This window comes from Equus asinus, chromosome X (assembly GCF_041296235.1).
Source record: "Equus asinus isolate D_3611 breed Donkey chromosome X, EquAss-T2T_v2, whole genome shotgun sequence".
Taxonomy (NCBI): Eukaryota; Metazoa; Chordata; class Mammalia; order Perissodactyla; family Equidae; genus Equus; species Equus asinus.
Window position 1 is genome coordinate 58,789,583 of NC_091820.1, and position 23,020 is coordinate 58,812,602.

Below are 23,020 nucleotides of genomic sequence, written 5' to 3' on the forward strand. Positions count from 1 at the left end.
AAACAAAAAGATAGACGACAAATGTTGGAGAGGAAGTGGGGAAAATGGAACCCTCATACGTTGCTGGTGGGAATGTAAACTGATTCAGCCACTTTGGAAAACAGTTTGGTAATTTTCTTAAATTCAACATAGTCTTACCATATGACCCAGCAATTCCACTCATAGGTATATACCCTAGAGTAATTAAAACACATGTTCACACAGGACGTGTAGGTGAACTTTCACAGCAGCATTTTCATAATATCCAAAAGGTAGAAGCAACACAAATGTCATCAATTGGTGAGTGGATTAAAAAAAATGCGGTGTATCATTACAATGGCATACTATTCATCAATTAAAAGTAATGAAGTACTTATGCAAGACACAACATGGATGAACCTCAAAAACATTATGCTAAGCCAAAGAAGCTAGACACAAAAGACCACATATTGTGTGATACAATTTATTTGAAATATCCAGAAAAGAAATCTATGGAAACAAAAAGTAGATTAATTATTGCCTGGGGCTAGGGGTGAGAATGGGGAATGACTGAAAATGGGGCAGTGATTGCTTTGAGTGTGGCAGAAATGTTCTAAAATTAGTTTGTGTTGCTATTTGTACAAGTTCGTAAATGTACTAAAATACTGAATCATATGCTTAAATAAATAAGTTGTTAAAGAAAGAAATCTGTCTTTTAAAAGTTACACTTCTTTTCTGCTGTTTTAAGGTTGAAAACCCCTCAGATGGTTAGACTTGTGATCTCTCGCCCCAGGTCCCTATCCATCAGACAGGAGAATTACCCCCATGCCCTGCTTAGCACATCAGACAGAAAGTTACATGGCCTGCTTTCTTCTCCATCTACTCCTAGCTTTACTATTCTTGATGGTTGCTAAAGTAACATTTAAAAATCATGTTGTTTCATAGCCAAGACATGGAAGCAACCCAAGTGCCCATCAACAGATGACTGGATAAAGAAGATGTGGTATATATATACAATGGAATACTACTCAGCTGTAAAACAGAACAAAATCGTCCCATTTGCAACAACATGGATGGACCTTGAGGGAATCATGTTAAGTGAAATAAGCTAGATAGAGAAGGACAATCTCTGTATGACTCCACTCATATGAGGAATTTAAAAATGTAGACAAAGAGAACAGATTAGTGGCTACCAGGGGAAAGGTGGGGTGGGGGTTGGGCACAAAGGGTGAAGGGGTGCACCTACAACACGACTGACAGACAATACTGTACAACTGAAATTTCACACGATTGTAACCTATCATTAACTCAATAAAAATTTTTTTTAAAACTCATGTTGTTTCTTGTGTTTACTGACAAAATGTGTTTTTCTCAGCTTGCCCAATTTCAAATTCTCCTGTAGTTCAGCAAAACAAATTCTTTGGAATCATATATGCCTTTTCAGCACCCTGTATGTGCAGAAAAACAGATGAACAGATTTTACTATACTTGTGAGTTTCTCCAAGCACAGCACGTCCCTGAACTGCTCTGTCCTTTTGACATCTAACTAAATGTCAGGGGCCTCTTTCCATTTTGACAGTGGAATTCCCCCCCCCCTCACTTTCCCTCTCATCTCCCATAGCCATTATTTCTTCACTTGTACCATAGTTCCAGTACCTCATTTACACTTAATCACAAAGTCCACCCCTGTACTCCTTTCCCTTTCTGTCCTTCAAATATCCCTTCCTAGCCTAATCCGGAGTGGTAGAAAGGAGAAGCTACCATTTAAGCAGTAGGCAGCAAAATACTTCCCTCCTAGACATTGACTTAGTGGACCTTTATGGATAACATATTTGGAAATTTTTTAGTATCGCCTATGGCTTTTTTGTTTTTTGAAAGAGAAGAACTGGTGCAGAATACTAATTTTAAGTCTAAGGTATATCACCCCCATAAATGACAGATGACACATTATTTATTAATACCCAAGAAAAGCAAATATATCATATATGTCTTGCCAGAAGGCTATCATAAAGTATTTTAAGTTCCATATTTAATTATAATTCCTGCCTAATAGATAAGTTGTCTATACTGTAAAAGACTAGATTTTGTTGTTTATTGACAGTGTTACAACTTATTTTTAAAGTTCCTAAATAATCAAGCTTTTGAGTACAACAAAATTTTTTTTCTTTTAATAACACACTCCTTGATAATGATGATGGTTTGATCAGTGCCTCTTATAGAACTAATTTCTTCCTCCCTCAAACATCCTAAATGTTTTGTTTATACTATTATACTGCTAACGTAATGCTCATCCTAAATTAAAGTGTGGCTATGTCTGTTTCTCCAGTCTCAGTATCTAATTGGGATGCAGCTATAGTGCAGCAGAAGGGACAATGAAGCTGATATTAGAATACCTGGATTACAGTATTTGTTTTATTGTTTAGCAGCTGTGTGACTTTACTGTCTTAATGATCCCTGAATTATGACACGGATTTTTGTGCTGCTGCCAAGTATGAAATAGTTTGAGATATGGATTGGACACTCAAAATATGTGATCTCTATAACATTTTGGTGGGCGTGGAGAAGATAAAATATTTGAAATGAAAAATTCTGGACAAAAAGTCACCATAGACCTTAATATATCACTTAAATTTCCTGCGACTCAGTTTTGCTATCTATAAAATAGATATGATGATGCTTACCTCACAGATTGTTTAAGGGTTAACTGAGAGACGTATTGTACATGAGTCAGTCTAGCTCAGTGTCTGGAAAATGGACGTTAATGTTTCCTTAGGTTGGAATGCTTCCTCCACTCCTTCCACCCCCCACAAAAAAAAAAAAACTCCAAATTCAAACAACTTTTAAGAAACAGTCCTAAAGACACTACTCTACAAAGCCTTTCCAAAGAACTTCAGGCAGTATCGCCCTTTGGTTAGGAGTATTGAGCTTTGGGAACCAGAAAAGACCCCCAAATTTAAAACTGGGTCTGCCATTCAGTAACTCCATGACCTTGGGCAAGTTTATCCTCTCTGCATCTAGGTCTTCCATCTGTAAAATCAGATCATCATGGGACATATCTCAGAGTTGTGAAGCATTAAATGAGATATGCACACAGGGCACACAGCACAGTCCCTGACACTTAGTAAGTCCTCTATAAGTATTACATAGTAGGAGTACTAGAAGTAGTAAATAGAAAGCTTCCTCCTCAGTAAAATGTTAACAAAAATGCCTCCGAGGGTGTGGCAAAGTTGTGATGCAAAGGTCTTTTAAACTCTAATGCTGAACAAACACAAGGGATTGGTATATACCTTTAGATATTTGGGGCAAAGTTCTAACTTCACTTTTATAGAATATGTTTTCCCTGCACTTGGGGGAGGGGTAATAACATCCACTATGAATTTATAGGAAATAAAAACAGAAGATACGTCCCCCGCACACAAGCAGCAAAATGCCAAAGAGCAGTGCTAAGATCTGCAACCGCAGACCGGACCTCGACAATTCCCTGGAGTTCACCTCTAACGCCCCCCGTCTCTTAGAGCCGCGCAAGCGTACACTGATTTTGCTCTTCTCTCCCTCGTGCCCCCGCCTCCAGCCCCCCACCCCCACCCCCACCCACCCCCCCCCCCCGTTCTGTCTCAACACGCAGGCGCATCTCCTCAAATCCTGTCCCTACCCCGGTCCTCTTTCTCTTCATTTTGTTCCCCCTCCTCTCCCAGCACCTCAGCAGGTTCAAACTCTTCTCCGTGAGGGTGGAGGCGATCGAGAGGTCACGTGATGAGCATCCTGCTGCCCAACATGGCGGAGTTCGACACCATCTCGGAACTGGAGGAGGAGGAGGAAGAAGAAGCGGCAACGTCGTCGTCGTCGCCGTCGTCGTCTTCTGTATCGGGGCCCGACGATGACGAGGAAGATGAGGAGGAGGAGGAGGAAGAAGAGGAGGAGGAGGAAGAAGAAGAGGAGGAGGAGACGCCGCCCCCGCCTCGGGTAGTGAGCGAGGAGCATCTGCGGAGATATGCCCCCGACCCCGTATTGGTGCGGGGCGCCGGCCACATCACTGTGTAAGCGAGAGGGGGCTATGGGGTTTGAAAAGGCTGAGATTTGGCGACAGAGGAATGAGAAGATGATGGAGGGGCCTTTGCAGTGGGGGAGGGCTGACTGAGACATACAGTTAGGAAAGGACACCGGTCTGAATGGACGAGCCGAGGGAGATGGGTGTAAAGGAAGAGGAGAATGCAAATGTGATGCACCAACACCAGGTAAAGAATGAGTACAGGGCCGGGAAGTTAGGGGTTTGGGAGCCAGAAAGACTGGAATAGGGATGAATCTCCTTGCTTCTGTGTATGCTGGCAAGTGAATAGTCTTTAAACTGCATGATGTACCAGAGGATTCTTTGCTGCTACGATTGGTGTCTAGTGGAACAGGGTGACTGCTGTGACATGTGACAAGACCTAGGCTTGGAATTCTTCAAAACAGAAACATGATATATTTTGTAAATAATGTTATAGAATATCCACCCACACACATATTCCTCCATCCATTCTTCCTCTCTAATCCTTATATGAATGAACGCAGTAATCGTTTCCATGTGTTGATCACTCTTCACTCTAACATTCCTTAAATATCACACAATTAGAGATTCAGGAGGAGAGACAGCTATGAAAAATAGGAAGAGCAATGGATTGAGGGTGAGGGCTCTTGGATGTTAGTGCAAGTTTTGCTTCTTACTAGCCCTTTGACCTTGGTCAGGTTACTTCCCATTTCTGGGCCTTGATTTCTCCATCTGTAAAACGAGGGGTTTGAGGTAGATGGTTTCTAAAGCCTTTCAGCTCTGAGATAATTTAAGATACCTCCAGGAGATTTTGTATGCCCAATACTAAATATGCAAACATTAAATATATATATGGAAATTAGTCCCTCAGGAGCTGAGGATGATTTCTTGAAAACCTATGCAGAAGGACATTTTTAAAAATTGAAATCTTGGATCATATTTGAGAAAATAAAAGGAGGTGGACCTCACAGCATAGTAGTTGCAAAGCAAAAGAAAATTTTAATGATTCTCTGCGCTTTGAGGAGTGCTTTCTCATTTTTTATGTGCTTGGGCTGTAAGTGCTTGGAAGTTTGAGTATTGTGTCATGTTCATCCTCTTAACTATGCTATCTTTTACTGCATTTTCAAAATAGGGCTATTTTTTCCTATCAAATCATGCTGCCTCTAATTTTGATAATGGCTCACCTAGCCTCTTTGCCTTTCAATTGAGTTCATAGTATCTGAAATCATATAATATGCACCACCACCCCCCCCATGATGTTAGCTTTTAATTTTAACACGTTGACTATTTTTATTGTAGTATACTTTTGTGATCTTGGCATAAAATATATGAAGAAAGATTTTTAAATTGTGGAAGGGTTTGGGGAGATTGTTAGACCTGCTTTTTGGTTCAGCAATTTTAACACAATTTTTCTTGGGCCAAGAATTTTGCAGATAGTCTCCAATGTTCAGATGCCACTTACTGCACTGTTTTACTCCATTCATTTCATCGCTAGGGAGACACTTAATTACTCAAACTAATTATGATTCTGGCATCAAAGTTTGCTTTCATGCAGATTATTTCACATGACTGAACAGAAAAAGGGTTTTTATTCCAGTCCAGAACTTTATATTCCAACATGCCTCCCCCTCATTATTTTCTAAAATTCAGAAAACAGAGAAGGAGCAAGGAAACAGAAATTAAGTTCCCCCAAACTTATTTGTAGTTCCATTCTACTCTTTACACAATCGTGGTGAAGTACTTACTAACCTATTTTCAATTAAAAGCACAACACTGACACTTGCCATGCCCAGGGCCTTGTGATAGGTGTAATATTCCTTCCAGCTTAAAAATTCTGGAATTAGGAGTGTGAAGAAGTGGTGCTGGTAGTAATTGTTGGTATTAATTGAAGCCAAAACCTGAAAAGCAGCAAACCAGTACTTGAATCGCTAATTAACCTATATAGTTTGGAAAACTATTTAGTTCCGCTGCACACATTCTCTTACCTAGAAAACACATTTGATGTTAAATGTCTGAGATTTGGAAAAAAAATTACAGTTTAGGAGAAGGTTTTACTGGATCTGAGAAACTGGTCTTTCTGTGGTAGTAAGACCTTCCTTATATCCAGTAAAGTAAGATCCTTATGAAATAGTTAATCTAATTATGAGACATCTAAAATATCAGCTTCAGTTTAATTTTTTTTCTGGTATGGAAGTGTTAGAGTTGCCCTATCTGAATGAAATATTTCTTATTCTCTCCCACCCCTTATTTTTTCCTTTCTTTGTGCAGTCGTCTATTCTATAGAGGACTTCGTTTCTTTTCAAAGTTTAAAATTTGAGAACCATCATCTCAAACTCTCTATCTTAAACCCAACATTTTCTCTCCCCACGTTGGCTGTGCATTCCAGTTGCCCCATGTCTGACCCTGGTACCACCATTCTAATCTTCCAGGGTAATATTTCAAATCCTTGAGTCATTTTAACTCTTCCTTCTCCTCGAATTGTCCTATGCCAGCCTGTCCCAGGATTATGTGATCATACCTTTTGAAATACCTATTTGATTTTTCATTTTTTCCATTTCTCCTGGCACCACTCTAGTTTGTGTTGCCATCGTCTTCTGCTTGAATTGTTGCCACAGTCTGCCACCTCTCCCCTCTCCATTTTATCCAGCAAGCTTGTGCCAAACTAATTTTCTTAAAACACAGTTTAATCATGTCACTTTCCAGCTGAAAAACCTGCATTGGATCTTTTTTTTTAAAGATTTTATTTTTCCTTTTTCTCCCAAAGCCCCCCAGTAATTAGTTGTATATTTTTAGTTGTGGGTCCTTCTAGTTGTGGCATGTGGGACGCCGCCTCAGCATGGCTTGATGAGTGGTGCCATGTTGGCGCCCAGGATCCAAACTGGCAAAACCCTGGGCCGTCGAAGCAGAGCGCGCGAATTCAACCACTCGGCCACGGGGCCAGCCCCTGCACTGGATCTTAATTAGGTCTGAATTCCTGTGCTCTCTTCCTCCAACATCAGAGGTCAAGGAATCCCTCCTCTGGTCCAAAGCTCACCCCTCCACTTTTGCCTTCCATACCCTTCTCTTCCAGCCTCCTCCCAGGTCTGCTCCATCAGGCAAACCCTGTCTCTAATATTACCTCTCGCTACCTCTCTACTGGATCAGCCTGTAAACATATCCAGAGTCTCTCTTAATTGTTTAAAAGCAAAAGCCTTCCTAGACCTATGTTCCCCCTTAGCTACTGTCTAATCTCTCTCCCTTCCTTCTCCAAATTTTTTTAAAAGTAGCTGTATCCACCATATCTTTTTCCTCTTCACCCCTCTGTAATCTGGATTCTGCTACCATGACCACAGATAAACTGGCCTCATAAGATCAGTATGACCCACTTATTGCTAAATTAGTGGGCATCTTTCATTCTCTATCTTTCTGGTTCTCTCTGCTGCATATGATGCTTATAATGACTCTGTTCTTCTTGGAGGTTTCTACTCCACGGGTCACAAACACACAGGCGTTCAGAGGCAAAACAGGTCACAGAAAATGGTGCAGTCTGAGTAATGATGGAGACTTAGTTGAACTGGAAGGTATATGTTTTGTCTAGAGGTAAAATGTTTTTAAAGAACATTTTGCTGGCCCCACAAACCTAGGAATTTCTTGGTGACTTCACTCTCCTGGTCCTCCTTGTATTTTTCTGGCTGTTCCTTAACTGTCTCATTCTGGGCTTTTCTTCCTCTCTTGCCCCTTGAATAACAGTGATCTCCAGGGTTTTGTTCTCAGCCCACTGTTCTTCTCATTCCCTTCTCTCCCTGTGTGGACTCATCTTGACTCTCATGGTTTCAGTTATCTGATGTCTCACAAATATGTATCTCTGCGCCAGTCTCTGCTCAGACTCTTATCTGGGCTTCCTCACCTGATGGCCCACCACCATCTTAAATTCAATGTATTCAAAACAGAACTCATTCCCCGCTTACACAGACCCTCAAACTCCCATCCCAACCCCTCAAAAAAATCCCTCCTCTTTCTGGATTCTCCATCTTAGTTAAATGTATCTCCACCTATCCCGTTATTCATCCTTGGCCCCTGTTTCCCACTCACACCTCTCAAAGCTGAGTAATCAGCAAGTATTAACAACACGTGACCTAAAAATTTCTTATTTTCCTCTCTACCGCCACTTCCCTGTTTCAGGCCCTTTCACCACACTAACTACTTGTCTTGCCTTCATCCTTGTCACCTTCACATCCGTCCCCCAGCCTGCTGCTAGATTGAATTGCCACTTTTCTGCTTAAGACTATTCTATGGTTTTCCTTTCACCTGCAGGATAGAGTCTAAGCTCCTTAACATGGCGTATAGAACGGGACTCTGCCTATCTATCAGCCTAATCTCCTGACATTTACCCTTGCTGATTATATTTTCCTGTTCATAGCATGCTGCTTCTTATCTCTTTGCCTCTGCTCAAGCTGAATTCTCCATCTAGAATTCCAGAACCCAGCGCCCTCACCCCAGCTCTCCGTATATCACTACCTTCTGCAGGTCTTCTCTGTCCCCATGAACTTGTAAGCTGCAGTGGCAGGAACAATTTCTGGTTGTCTCTGAATCCTCAGTGTCTAACACAGTACCTGCCCTGAAGTAGACACTCAGTAAAAGTGAGTTGAATGAATATTGGTTCACTTTAGTAGCATTCAGTATGCCCATCATAATGCATGCTATATTATAGGCCCTCAACAAATACTGATTAGTTGAGTCACGCTGTGGAGTACTTATGTTTCTGAGCATGGATATATATGGATACAGTAATATCATCAGTCCCATTAATGGTGGGTATGGGATGGCCTTAACCTCTTAAAGCTTTGTTAAGCAAGCCCTTTGTGTCAGAATGCCCCTGGCTACTTGTATCATCTTAACATATTGGCTTTCTAGTTACTTTAACAAGGTATTAATCTTTTAAAATGCATTTAATTATAATTTCTTAAGAAGTGGAATGACCTAACCACGCTGATTGTAATTCCAATTCTGAGATGATGATCATAAATGGATATTTGGGGATCTTTTTCCAAATTTTAAAAAAATATGGCTAAATTAACTCCCACAGATTTGAGCTTATAGAAACAGAAATAATGAAATGTCTCCTGGAAGTATTAAGTGTTTCAGAAATACACTACATCTAAGTGATATAACTTAGTATCTATCACTTCTTGATATTTTTAGGATAAATATTTGAATCCCATGTATCAAAATACAAGGAAAATTACATCTCTTGAGATTTTCCTCTCACATTTATAAGCATTACCACACTCTTTATATTGCTTAAAATATATAGATATTTACCCTTAATAGAAGTTAGTGGAGATGATAGGTTACCAATTCTCAGGGATTTATAAAGTTAATCTTTAAGAGCTGAAGTTATTATATATAGAATTGGAGAAGAGGGTCACACTTGCCAAACAATTCCTTTCTGCAAAAACTAGAGAGCACCACAAATATTGATACTTCTCAAATCAATGAATGGAATGTCTTTTCTGTAAACAGCTGTCTTTGAGGAATTACAGTGATGCATTGTTAATTTGTGTTTGTAAAAAGTAAACATTTTATGAGATTTTAGTCTGAGGATACTGCCTCTATGATAAATTGCCATTTTACAGTGTGGCAAGACACGATTATTTCCAAATGAAAGATTAAAGAGATTTAACTATAATTTTTTTGAAAATCTCTTTGAATTGTATAACATAGACTTTCCTTTTCCTTGGTATAGTAAATAGAGTTTAGTGCACCTGCTTCAGAATCAGTGTTACTATAAGTGCATAGCTTTCTAGAGAAATCATGTTTCTTGTTGGCAGAATTCTACTACACTTTGCTCCATTTTCTTAAACAATCTGAACACATGAACTTTAATTTGTGCAAGGTTTTCAAAGGCTGATGTATAGCCATTTTCAAAAGGATTAAAAATAGTGTGGGGTGTACAGAGGGAGAGAAGAGCAAAGAGCAGCTAACAGGACTCATCCTTCTTTGCCTCAATTTTCTTTACTTCACAGAATTACCCAAGAAATTAAAATTTGGGCCATCGAAGACACTTGACAAATAAAATACAGTCATTAAGAACAACCACCTGGGTCAGCTTCAAACACATAATAGGTTCTATATTTAATGAAGCCAATAAAATAGCAGTTTAAGCAATTCCCAAGTGCCTGTTTATCTAATGCCAAAGAACCACACATCTTGGGTAATGTCTGTCACTGATCAGTAATGGGTAGATGAGCTTGTCTAACTCCTGGGACTCACAGTTCTTAACTTAGTGGGTTGTTTATGAAACAAAGCTGAGGTGTTTGTTCAGCAGCAGCCATTTCAACATTTTCCTAGTAGCTACTAAGTGAAAATGTTGTGCCTAAGATTATTTGAGTTAAGTATTCTTTTTAAGTGCTGAGTCTCTAATGGAGGAAGTTAAGGAAAGAAATACCTGGTAGGCAAGAACAGGATTGCTCCTGCCTTTTAGCCAAAATTGTGAGAGCATGTCAGGCCTAGTTTGCCTATCTTTGTACCTTTTGAAGTAGATATATGTAGGTGATTAAGGAGTATTTTAAGAAGTAAAATGACACTTTATTTACCATTTCTTATGTACTTTCTATATTTTAGAAAAGACAATCCCTTTTTATATTGAAGAAAATTAGTAATGTGAATATGCAAATATTTCTTGAGAACTTGATCACTGGGCTAGGCACTATGAAGCATACATAAAAAAACAAAGTATAGGCCTTGCTTTACAAAACTGACAGGAAAATTGCCTTTAAGATACGTGGCGCAGCAAAGAATAAAAGAAAATATTTGATTAACTGGTGAATTGTATACTACAGATTCGAAGCAGCTGTGAGTGACCAAAGAAAGGGGGGATCCGTGAAGGCCTGAGCATTCAAGGTATTACAGCAGGGTTGGGAACTGGACTTGAGCCTTGCAGACTGTATAGGATTTAAACTAGGGAGAGGAAGCAAGAGGAACCATATGAGCAAAGCAGGAGCCAACATGACAGTGGCAGTGGAAAGGAAGGAATCATCATTATAAGAATGATTGCAAAGGAACAAATAACAGGACTTGGAACCACCTGAATATAAGCAAGGTGCAAAAAATAGGAGAGAGAAAGTACAAAAACAATACCAAGGTCTATGTTAAAGAGAGTCAGTGTGCCATTGATAGAGATGAAGAATTTAAAAGGGGGACCGAGTTTCCAATAAAAGATAGCATTTTAATTTTAGACCTCTTTCACTTGAGATGGTATTATTTTGTAGCAAGATATCCAAATGGAAATTTTTACTATGAAATTAGAGATGAGGGACTAGAGCGTGTTGGAAAATACAGAACTAGAGATATAGATTTGATGATCATCAGCATAGAAGTGATTGCCAAAGCTATTAAATATAGCTGAACTGTCATAGTTCCCTTAGAAAGAGAAGCAGGTGACTAAAACCTAAATTTTGGGAAAGGGCAAGAGTGTTAGGGGAAAGTGAAAGAATGGGGGAGTGCTGGGAAGGGAGTGATCAACAGTATCACAAGCTGCAAAGTCAAGGGAAAAGGTTCTGAAAAGAGGATATTGTGTTTGGCAATAAATAAGACAAGGTAAACTTGTCTTTCTGAATAAGTTTACTAAATAGGAGGTTATTTTCAGTAAAGTGACAGCATCAAAAGTCAAATTTCAAAAGGTTAAGAAAGGAGGGGATATTAGGGAAATGGAAATGGAGGGAAAGAAAGTTCATTTGTCTGGTGATAAATGCAAAGGGAGAATAGCAAAGCTAAGAATTTTTTAAATAATAGAAATATTCCATACATTTTGAGGGATACATCTGTCTATATCCTCTACATATTTGATGTCTGGTAAAAAAATGGTAGCTGAGAAAAGCTATAGTGGCAGCAGTCTCTGATGGAGGTAGAAACGTTATTGACATTACATCTAAAAGACGTTTTAGACAAGATATGGAAATAGAGCTCTGCTTTTAAATATATTATGTCTACTTTCTAAAAATGAAACCTGTATCTGTTTCTTTGTTAAACAATAAGAATTTACTCTTTGTGGAATAATGAATTAAATTACATCTTTTTGACTAGTGATAAAGTTACTATTTAGCTAAGTATGACTTAAATGAAATATGTTTCTTGCTCTATTAAATATTTGTTGTTATTGGTTTCTGAATTAGCACATAATTACAAATACATATTTAATACTAGAGTGTCAATTTCTCAAACAGCACATGAAAGTTACCATAGAAATTCATGTAGAGGAGTATCCATCTTGTTATTAAGTTTGGCTGTACTCCTGTGTCTATGTATAGATTTAAAGGGAATGTTATTATGAGAATGTTATGTTCTTGTTACATGTTGTACTGACACCTGGAGAAGTAATGAAGTGTTTTTTAATGAAGTTGAGATCTTTTTACAACTACTAATTAATTTTCTCAACTATTGTAAAATATCGTTGTTTTTTTAAAATACATTTTAAACGGACAAGGTATAGAATATTTATGCACAGATATGATGTACCTTGCTACCAGCTGCTAAGTATAGAGAGTCTTTGTGTTTAAGACTGACTTGTGTCCTTGAAAAAGAGCTGCTAGTATAAAGGATACAAGGACAATATAATATTCATGCATAGTTTGGTAGAACATTGGATTCTTAACATGTCTTTAAACTGACCCAAAGCCAAAGTGCTATAAATCAGTTGAATCAAACGGTACAGTAGCTTATTATTCAACAAACTTTTATTAAACACCTACTAGCAAAATAAATAAGCCATAGGTTCTGTTCTCAGGGAGATTAATGTAGGACAGACAGAACTTAAGGATCAGCATTTGAGTTTTGGTTTACTCCCCTTACTAGATATATGACTTTGACCAAGTTATTTAATTAATTACTTTTGGAAAAAAAAATTTTTCTAAATGTCAGCTTCCTTGTCTGTAAAATGGAGATAAAGATACCTCTCTTGCAGGGTCGTACAGTTTAGAAGTAATGTATTTATATAGCACAGTGTCTTGCCCATGGTAAGTAGTTGCTGGTAACTGTTACTTTTATTGCCTACCTCACAGGGAATTCTCAATAAACGTTAATGTCCTTTCCTTTTTTGCTTACAACCCTTCATCCGCTAACATAAAATCGTAGTCACCATGATATCATCTAACATGCAGGAAGTGACCTTTGTTATCCCTACTGAAATCAACAAGTAGGTGAAGGAAGGCTTATAAAATTCACTTGGACTACTTAGTACAGATGTTAGTGGGCATACTTGAAGAGAGTCAGAGCTTTCAAGGCTGAGATCTATTTTCTCAGAATTGGTTGAGCATGTACATAAAAGCCATTCATAAGGATCAGCCTTTGGGTATCTGAATGGTAACTGATCATAAGTTGTCAAACTGTGTAGTTCCAAAGGTTATATTAGTTTTTATTAGAAAAATTTTCATATATACACAAAAGTATAAAGTATAATCCACTCCCGCGAAATACCCCTCAGCCAGTTCCAACAGTTATCAGCTCAAATGGGTTTTAACAGAAACATTTCGGTCAAAAATTATTTTATTTCCAGCTCTATATCAGTGTTTCCCTAATTTATTATTTTTCAACCCCATATCGTGGATCTAGTTAGAATCCTCCTTTAACATTTGCTCCTTAAGTTTCTTTTACTAACTATTAATTTGGATTAATAGTGAAAGATTTATTTTCTATAAATATCATAAAATTATTTTAGGACCCATTTTTAAATCACAACATCAAAAGAAAAATGCATGGTTTTGTAACCTTTTTTGAAGAAAGGGAAAGAGTTAAATATGCTGGGTAGAATATATTTTGTTCTGTCTTTGTCTTTAAGGTTTGGCTTGAGCAACAAGTTTGATACTGAATTTCCCTCAGTTCTAACAGGGAAGGTAAGTGAGAGTTTGCTTTGAACTTTTCAATTCTAAAAGCATTGTTTTATGGCTTATTCAGTGTTATGATGAATGCTTTGACTCACTGGTAATGAAGTCTAATAACAAGAGGCCAGGGTACTTGGAGGCTGTGTTGTTAGTGACTGAAAGCTGTCTCCATGACTACTAGCCTGTGACCAGTTATCTTGTTCGCAGTCCATTAATGCCAGCCATTATTTACTCATCTGTTCACTTTTTCCAGTTTTGCCTTTTTTCTCAGCACTGGTAGCTATAATTGTGTGTAGGTCAGTACTTTCCAGTATTGTTAGAGTTAACAAAGTTATCATTGTTTAACTTTGTATCACTCTGTTATTTTTAAAGTGTCTTGTGGTATGATTTGTTATACATCAAAAGAATCAAATTTTTGGTTAGACATTTTTCTGCCTTTTAGTTTGAGTTTCTAAAATTAGAGTCACTACAATAAATTGTTATTGCCTTTCTGCTCCCTGGTTCCTCTACATTCAGTAATATCTTCTAGCATTGGGGCTCAATATTCAGAGTTCCTAGGATTCAAAACTTTGTTTGAAAAATCCTCTTTACAACAGAAATGCTAACTTCTAGGCCCAAAGGAAAAGGCTCTGACTAAGGCAGAAAGTTATTTACACGTTTGTTGCTTGAGGAAATGTAGAAGAAGAAAGAGAAAAGCTGTTACATTACAAAATACTCAGTAATTTCCAAATGGTTAATAGCTGAATGCTTGGTAGCTGAAATGATGATTTGGGGTTAAAAGAAGTTAATTTTTTGTGTTTTGAAGCCTGTAATTTGATACCGTTCTCTTTAATTTTAGTACTAGAATAATGCTATTTGTCAGTATAGATTTTGGTCATATTTTAAAATCATTCCTTTCTCTAAAGGGCTTTTATGCTATTTTAGTGTTAATTTTTCTCATATTGTTAATGAGAAAACAAGGTGCAAATCAGTGTATATAGTATGTGTAATAACAGGAAGAAATAATCACATTAATAATTGTATAAAGAAATTCTAGAAGGATACAAATGAAACTAATAAAAGTGGTTACCTTGATGGGAGAAGGGGAATGAGATGGATGGAGGCAAGGGTAAGGATGAGACCATTTCCTGAATATCTTTTAGTGTTGTTTTGATTTTTGAACATGGTGACCTATTCCAACCTTAATGTATTTTTAATTTTTCCTCTCATTCTAAATTCTTTGAGAATGGGATAAAATACTTCTAGTAATATTGCCTCCTTTTTGTCATGATACATTTTCCAGCTGCTTGTTCTCTTCACTTTTGGCCTAATTCCAACCTTCTCCCCAGTCTCATTAGGGGGGACAAAAGAGAAAAAGACAGGAGACCTATTTCTTTTTTCAAGGGTTATCGCTGAGATCATAAGAAATTCTATTTAATTAAACCCTGAAAGGTATTTTGTACTTTATTTGCTTCATTTTCTCCCTGAAAAATGGGAGCTAGCTGGAGATGATATAGAGTAGTTAAACAAGTTGTGAAGTCAGATCTGAGTTGGAATGCAAGGTCTGTCACTTCCCAGCTTTCTAGCCTGGGGAAGTCCACTTCTCTGAGCCTCATTTCTTATGTGTAAAAATAAAGATGACGATGATAGTACCTCACTTCTTGTTATAAGGATTAAATGAGAGAGCATATATAAAACTCATATTGTCAGGTGCTTGTTAGCTTCCCAACGTAAGTTTGTGGTTGCTGTTAACCATTCTTCATCAGTGTATCCCAGTTTCACCCTGATTGTTTTTCCAGTTTTCTCTACTCACCAGCTTTCAATGTTTAATTGCTTTTGCTACTTTTACATTCTTCATCTGAGTAATGGTTTATTCTCTGGTCCTACCAATAGTTTGTCCTCTTGACTGTTGACCTTTTCTCTCTCTCCTGAGGTATAAAGTCAAATCAATCATTCCATATAATAATAAGCAAGTGGAGATAGTCCCTGGATAAGTTAACATTAGAAAATATGTGGCCATTTAACTTTTTGGGATACACAGAACCCTTTGGTGTGAGATTTTGGCTTCACTCTCTAATATGTTCTACCTTCCTATCCTAATCATTTTAATTTACCAATTGAAGCAGCAGTTCAGGCTTAGATTTGTTTTATATGAATTAATCATAAATGTTTTCTCCAAATAAAAAAAATAGCTATGGAAAAATCTCTTGAATAATAATATGTTTGTGGAAAGATCACAAATTCAAATTAGAATTAAAGAGAATGTGAATTAAAACATCTCCAATGGAAAACTTGTTCTTTATGTTTCCTTTGATGATGCTGCCTGTGTTGTCTGGGCAGTTATATCCAGCTTTATTATTGGTTTAGTTTTAAAAAGTTTGAGTTGCAAGTCCAAGAAATTCCAGAAAATGAATAATCAAAAAAATATGTCAGAAATAGAGTTCTCAGGCATAAGAATTATCCATCTTTGAAACTGGCCAGTTTTACATGCTCAAGGAATCTTCAGAATATTTCTTCACATCTCTTCATTTCTTTCCAATTCTTCTAAAACTAAAAACTCCACCAGCCCAAAAGAAAGAAGTACAGTTTTTTAACCTAGAGTAGGAAGACTGTTAAGCTGCTTTTGGTATGCATTCACACAGCCCAAATGATCTGGACATGAGATGTTCTATACATTCTTTTCAGGTGACTGTTTTCGTAGCACATATTATAATGATTGGATATTTATTCTACTGTGCATTATTTAAAGTGCACACAATTTCTCATCTGTCAGATAAGGCATAAATGATACTGTGATGTTTTTCTTAGTTTAGTGTTTGGTGGTGGAAAAAACACTAAAAGGAATTCTGAAAGTCTGATTTATAAAAGTCACATGGTGGTAACATTAAGTTTATTCATTTTCTCTTTAATGAGATAGTCCTCCAGTATGCACTGTTTCATTTGTATAGATTACTTTGGATTATCAAAATGCTTCTCTGATAACTGGGAGGAAGAGGCAAGAAGAATTTACATGAACTGGAAAAAAATCTAAAAGATAAAAAAGATCTGAATTCCAGACTTAGCAGCCTTTGTATAAAAATATTTTAAAATGAACAAATGCAATAGCTAAAATAGAAAAATAAATCTACCTTTTACAAAATCGGTCAGCATTAATGGGATTCTAAATAGCTTTTATGCCTACACTAACCAAAATTACACAGAATGAATTCTGAAAACCTAGAAAGCCATTTTGACAAGCTCTGTGGCTCAATATTAATTTTGTGCTTCTTATATGCTAATGCTTTTAATACAAATAAAAAGTTAATCTTTTATATTAAATGCAGAAAAGATTGTTTCCCTCGTTTCACTAAAGATAAGTCCTCCTGTCATGCTAAGACATATCAAGCAGGTGTATACACACAGATTCACATGACCAGAAAAGGAAAGAACCAAAGAACTTAGGGAAGAAATAAAAGCTTCCGGCCTTCAGCTTGAAACAATTAAACGATATTATGGGGAGATTAGTGTGTGGTGTTGGGAACCGTAAGCCATAAAATCAACCTTTACTATTGTGAACTCAATATGACAAGTGATTGATAGGGTTGTGTTTCCCATGATTGAAGGAGGCAAATCAGTCCTGCTGGGTTTTGCTTAGATTTTCTTCTGTTTGCAGTCTCTTGCATCCTGTTATAAAATATTATGACCCTCTCCCCCACCTTTATGATGTGGTTTTCTTTTTTCTTTCTAAGAAAGTCAAAAGGAATTAAATGTTTCTTTACAACCTACCGTTCAGCTAGAAAGGAAAGAGCTTCCATCTAACCTTCATTACTAGAGATACTCAATTATATGGAAGTAAATGAGTAAAATGTTATTAACTCTGATTCCACACAGTTAACTAAACATTTCTTTCACATTGTTTAAAATCAGGAGTTAACCAATTCTCATTTCCTATGCCTTTATCTCTGTTTTATGACTTTTACTGTTATTCAAACACAGATTTTTTTTTCAAAGACAAGCCTGGCCTCCTTTTAAAGGCAAAATGTAGATTTCAGTTTATTGTTTTGAAATTCTAGTCAAAGTTTTCTTTTCAATATATTTATCTTATGACTTCAAAAATTTGAATTCTCATTTTTTAGTAACTTGATAGCTTTTAATTTGCCCATGGTAAGGAGAGTACAATTGGAACTATTACATGTTAAAAGTGGAAAATTTTGGCAGGGAAGAAGGAAAATTGTCACATTTTAGAAAGATTTTTGTTAATTCATTTTCAGAAGCATGTAATGAAAGACAAATTTTAGATGCCTTGACATATAATTTATTTTATTCACAATGTTTTAAACAAAAGGCAAGTTTTACTTTTTGGACTGATTCATTTCTGGTTTTAGCTTCACTCTTTTATTTTTTTTCATCTGTGCATTTGCACTTTTAAATAAAAATTTTACATTTTAAATAAAAATTTAAATTCTAGTTACAAGCACTTAAATTTGTAAATGGACATATTTAATAATTTTATGATTTATATCAGTTTTTATCAAAATTTACCATATTTTTAAAATTTGTTAGTGTTTCTGGATACGTAATTTAGAGAGAATTGATAGTAATGTTACATTACAAATTAGAGCTAAATATATTTTCACTATGTTAACTTCTATTTGGTTGCTCAGTGATTCACTAGGAAAAAACTAGTTGAATATCACTGTTTGAGAGAGAAATCTTAATATTGCAACTTGGTACCTTATTTTTAAAAAGAACATTTTTTTTTCTCTAAAGAATTGAAGAACTGAAGAGCATTGAATTTGCATTCAAAATGTAGCAGATTATCCTTTTGTTTATAATACAATGTGTAGCAAAGCTGTGCAGTACTAATAGCTTGATCAGACCCCTTGTCTTCAGGTGAGACTACATGCAAAAGAGAGCTTTGCTTTTCTTCAAATCTTGTCAGAGATATGATTCACTGACATCCTTTTTTAAAGCATTCCACTCAGGAGGTTCTTTCTAAGGTATAATTCACATTCTCTGTGAGGTTTATAAAACAAAGATGATTTTTCTCATTTTATAGATAGGAAACTATTCTTTCTAAGGTATAATTCACATTCCCTGTGAGGTTTATAAAACAAAGATGATTTTTCTCATTTTATAGATGGGAAACTACAACTCAGAAAAATTAAATGAATTTGTCTAGGATTTTTCATAGCTAATAAGTAACTAGAATCCAGATCTTGATTTATTGTCTAATGTGCTTAACCTGTTAGTGTTTTCTATTTTCGGTTATAAAGCATGATTCTCTGGATTTGTTTTCATATTTACCCCAGAAATTTAGTCACTTAATTAGAATTCTTTTTACTTAGTGATTGTCTTTAGGTCCTATTGCTGACAATCTAGATGGAGAATGAAATTAGTTTACTTTCCTCATGTAATTACAGTTTTGAGCCTTACAATTTCACAACCATTGTTGGTTAACATATTAGGAGTAAAATCAAGCTTATGGGTTAAGCAGTTAACCTTACTGAGTGGCATGAACAATTCTAATAAAGCTAATATAATTACTTAATGTTTTTAATCATGATGGTGCTGAATTCTGTGGTCATTTATGTTTTTAACATCTGCTAATAGGTATTTATTTCGTAGTGTTGATTCTAATACATGTCTATCAAAAGACACAAAAATGTAGTAAATTGATTCCTCTAGTACAATATTTACTTGGAAGAATTGTAAAGCTCTGTATTTTTGATACCAAAATTGCTAATGGGGTTTTTTATTTTACAGCAGCTTATCTTTTCTAACAGTTTCATAATTTTTGCTTACACAGCCAGATGCTGAATTTTTTTCCAGTAAATTTTACAGTCTGATAGCTTTCTAAATGAAAGGGAATCATTTTTGTGATCCAGAAATGTGATTTCACTGAAAGCAAACTATTTTTAGTATACCTTTGAATTGTATAACCTTCAAGCAGAATTTTCTGTATAAATCTAATTATGCCTGTCATGCTCTTGCCTTTGAACTGACTTTGTCATTGTTTACAGCAAGGCACAAGCAGCCACTTCCAGGAATGGAGGTAGTAATTAAAATATTAAATTTACATATTTAAGAGCCTTTCAACTTTCAGACTTTACAGCAGTTATGAGTCCATTTCATGCTGAGTATTAAGATGGTTTTTTGAATGTAGTCACTCCTCACTACCTTTTGTTAGTGTAGCTTTTCCCTACAAACAATGGCAAGTGTTAAAATTACGTTGCACATTTGCCAGAGAGAAAAGGTTTGAGAGTTGCCTTTCTAAAAGTAATCCAGGAATATTGCCAAGGTCTAATTTTAATTCCATTTCCTCTGGTAGTATTTAGGTTTTTATTGTTATATTATGCTTCTAGTCTTAACTTTTAGTCAGTGACTGGAGACTATAAATAATGTTGCCTTAATAATGAGAATATTTGGTAAGAAAACTGCTTACAGGTATTCTTTAGCCCAATTTTATTGTTGTCATTTTATTGTTGGTAATTTCAGAAGATTGTTTCAAACGTCAGAATAAGTTCTATAAACATGAAATTATATTGTTTTGCTTTCTAATGTCATCCAAGAGTATGTAATAGGGGAAGATAGGGAGAAAATATATTTAGATGTGTGTAGTTCCTTAAAATATTAGTAATAAGAAACATTTTCTTTAGGTATAGAGATAAATAGAGGAAAGCTGCCCACAGACTATTAAAGATTGTCCCCTTGTTGTAGGTGGCCCCAGAAGAATTTAAGACCAGCATTGGCCGTGTGAATGCATGTTTGAAAAAGGCTCTCCCAGTCAATGTGAAATGGTTGCTGTGTGGTTGTCTCTGCTGCTGTTGCACACTGGGTTGCAGCCTGTGGCCTGTTGTTTGTCTCAACAAAAGAGTAAGTAACCATTTTATTGTATAACAATAATGAGCTGACTTTTATTGAATACTTGCTTTGTGCCAAGTATTTTGCATGATTTATTTCATTTTCATAACAATGCTGTCCTCAGTCTAGAGATAAAGAAACTCAGGGACAGAGAGATTAAGTCATTTGTCCAATCTTTATCAACACTTAATCACTTAATATGGGTTCTCATCATTCTAAATGAGTGCAATGTAAGTGGAGTACTTAGAATAAATATAAATGTGACTGGACTACTTATTCTTTTTACAAAACCCAAAGCTGTGATTTAAAGTATTTCTAAGCTACAGATATATGTATGGCAAAGCTTCTTCTGATCTGAAGAAAGGCAGGAGTGAGAGTAACTTACAAAGTTTGGGGGAACGTGAATCCTGCTTACTTTTGAACATGTTGAAACAACATTCTAACATGACATTACTAGCTATGTCATGGATTTAAGACTGCTATCTTAATCTCATCTTTAAAATTTTATTTCAGTCTTCGGAATGTTTTTTTTCCAAGCAGGAAGATATCTTTAAACTTTTTCATTGAAGCCAGTGAAGAAAATTAACTCGTTTTACCTAAAGTTCTTTTCCCTTTACCACATTGATGACTTCATTTAAACTTTTAAATAATAATTAGCCAACTGAACCAGATTCAAAATCACAGTACCTTGTGGAGGTAGAATTAGTGATGCAGTTGTTTCATAAAGGCCAAAAATATTCCCAAGAAGTACTCATTATTTTTTCTTCTCCGTCTTTCTCCTGCGCTCCTTAACGTCTACTTCAAAGAGACAAATAAGGGGCCAGCCTGGTGGCATAGTGGTTGAATTCACGCCCTCCACTTTGGCAGCCTGGGGTTCACGGGTTCGGATCCCAGCTGCAGACCTACATACTACTTATCAAGCCATGATGTGGCAGCATCCCACATACACAATAGAGGAAGATTGGCACAGATATTAGCTCAGGGACAGTCTTCCCCAAGGAAAAAGAAGATGATTGGCAACAGATGTTAGGTCAAGGCCAATCTTCCTCATCAAAAAAAACAAAAACAAATAATGAGATACTGCCACCTCTATGACTTTTTGAATGGAAAAATTAAACATTTTATTGATTCCCTTGGCGTAACTACCAGTAGTTCAGAACTTTTCTTAAAATAGAACTTAGTTTATTGTTTGTCAAAGCATTTACAATATTTTCACATGGCTTTATGTAAGTTAAAAAAATTGACAGCATAAATTTCTTTCCCTAATTGTTATATCTTTTAAAAGTTACAAATTAATAGCTCCTATCCATCTCCATTATTTTTAAAGCCTCAATGTGAATTAATTATGATTTGGATTTTTCATCATACAAATACAGCCAATTTCAATTACTTAAGAACAGATTTTTTAGTTTTAATATTATCCAGGATGTATCTTTTTTTCTGATCACCTATTTACTCTTTGCCTATTTATTACGACCTTCACCACAGGGTTTGAAATAGAGAGAAGCAATTTTTTCAATCATGTGATTTTACTGTGAGCACTTAGGATAGAATGTTCAATAGAAAATGAGATTAATACTAATGCTCTGATTTCTCCCTGTCCCCCATTACTTTGGTTAATTAAGACTTCATATTGAAGTTGAGGAATCAGTGTATTCTTAGATCACTAATCTGTCAATTAAAAGAAGTTTATTTAGTACAGATTTGCAAGCTGTTGTCCTGTGGGCTAAATGTAGCCTACTTTGTTTTTTAAACAATTGAATCCAATTGCCAGGATTTAAAACTTAGAATATTTAAAATAAAATTTGAGATATACAGCCTCTCTTGTAAAATCTGAATATCTGTCAGTATTGATCCACATGCCTATATTTCAGCAATTGACCCTAGCTCAGTGATGACTGCTCCCTTCAAATAGGACATGCAGTCTCTGGTTCACCACAGAACCACCAGCATTTACATTATCTGCTTTGCTCTGTACACTTTATAGTTATGGCCCTCCATTTTGTACATGCTATGTTGTTAACACACTAGACAATAAAACACTAAGCACGTGCTGGTAACCTTGTGCAAGACACTGTCCTTTCTGGAACCTCAGTTTCCTCACCTATAAAATCGGGATAGTATTACTTTTAAGGTGGTTGTAATGATGAAGACATTTAAAGCACCTCACTGCTTTTTTGTCCACATGGAGAAATAAAACATAAAATACAACAATTTAAGAATTTTTAGAGTGCAAACTGGTGCAACCACTATGGAAAGCAGTATGGAGTATCCTCAGAAAATTAAGGATAGATCTACCATATGATCCAGCTATCCCACTGCTGGCTATTTATCCAAAGAACTTGAAAACACAAAG

General features: G+C 36.1%; 1 protein-coding gene across 1 annotated transcript in view; it reads left to right on the top strand.

Annotated features, from left to right (window-relative positions):
- The first annotated feature begins 3,457 nt into the window (after window positions 1-3,457).
- The window catches only part of CHIC1 (cysteine rich hydrophobic domain 1), a 54,920-nt gene continuing 35,357 nt past the window's right edge, over window positions 3,458-23,020 (top strand). The window contains exons 1-3 of the mRNA XM_014832021.3: window positions 3,458-3,995; window positions 13,800-13,854; window positions 20,521-20,676. Of these exons, the coding sequence (XP_014687507.1) occupies window positions 3,712-3,995; window positions 13,800-13,854; window positions 20,521-20,676 (495 nt within the window). The 5' untranslated portion in view covers window positions 3,458-3,711. The remainder of the gene's footprint in view (window positions 3,996-13,799; window positions 13,855-20,520; window positions 20,677-23,020) is intronic.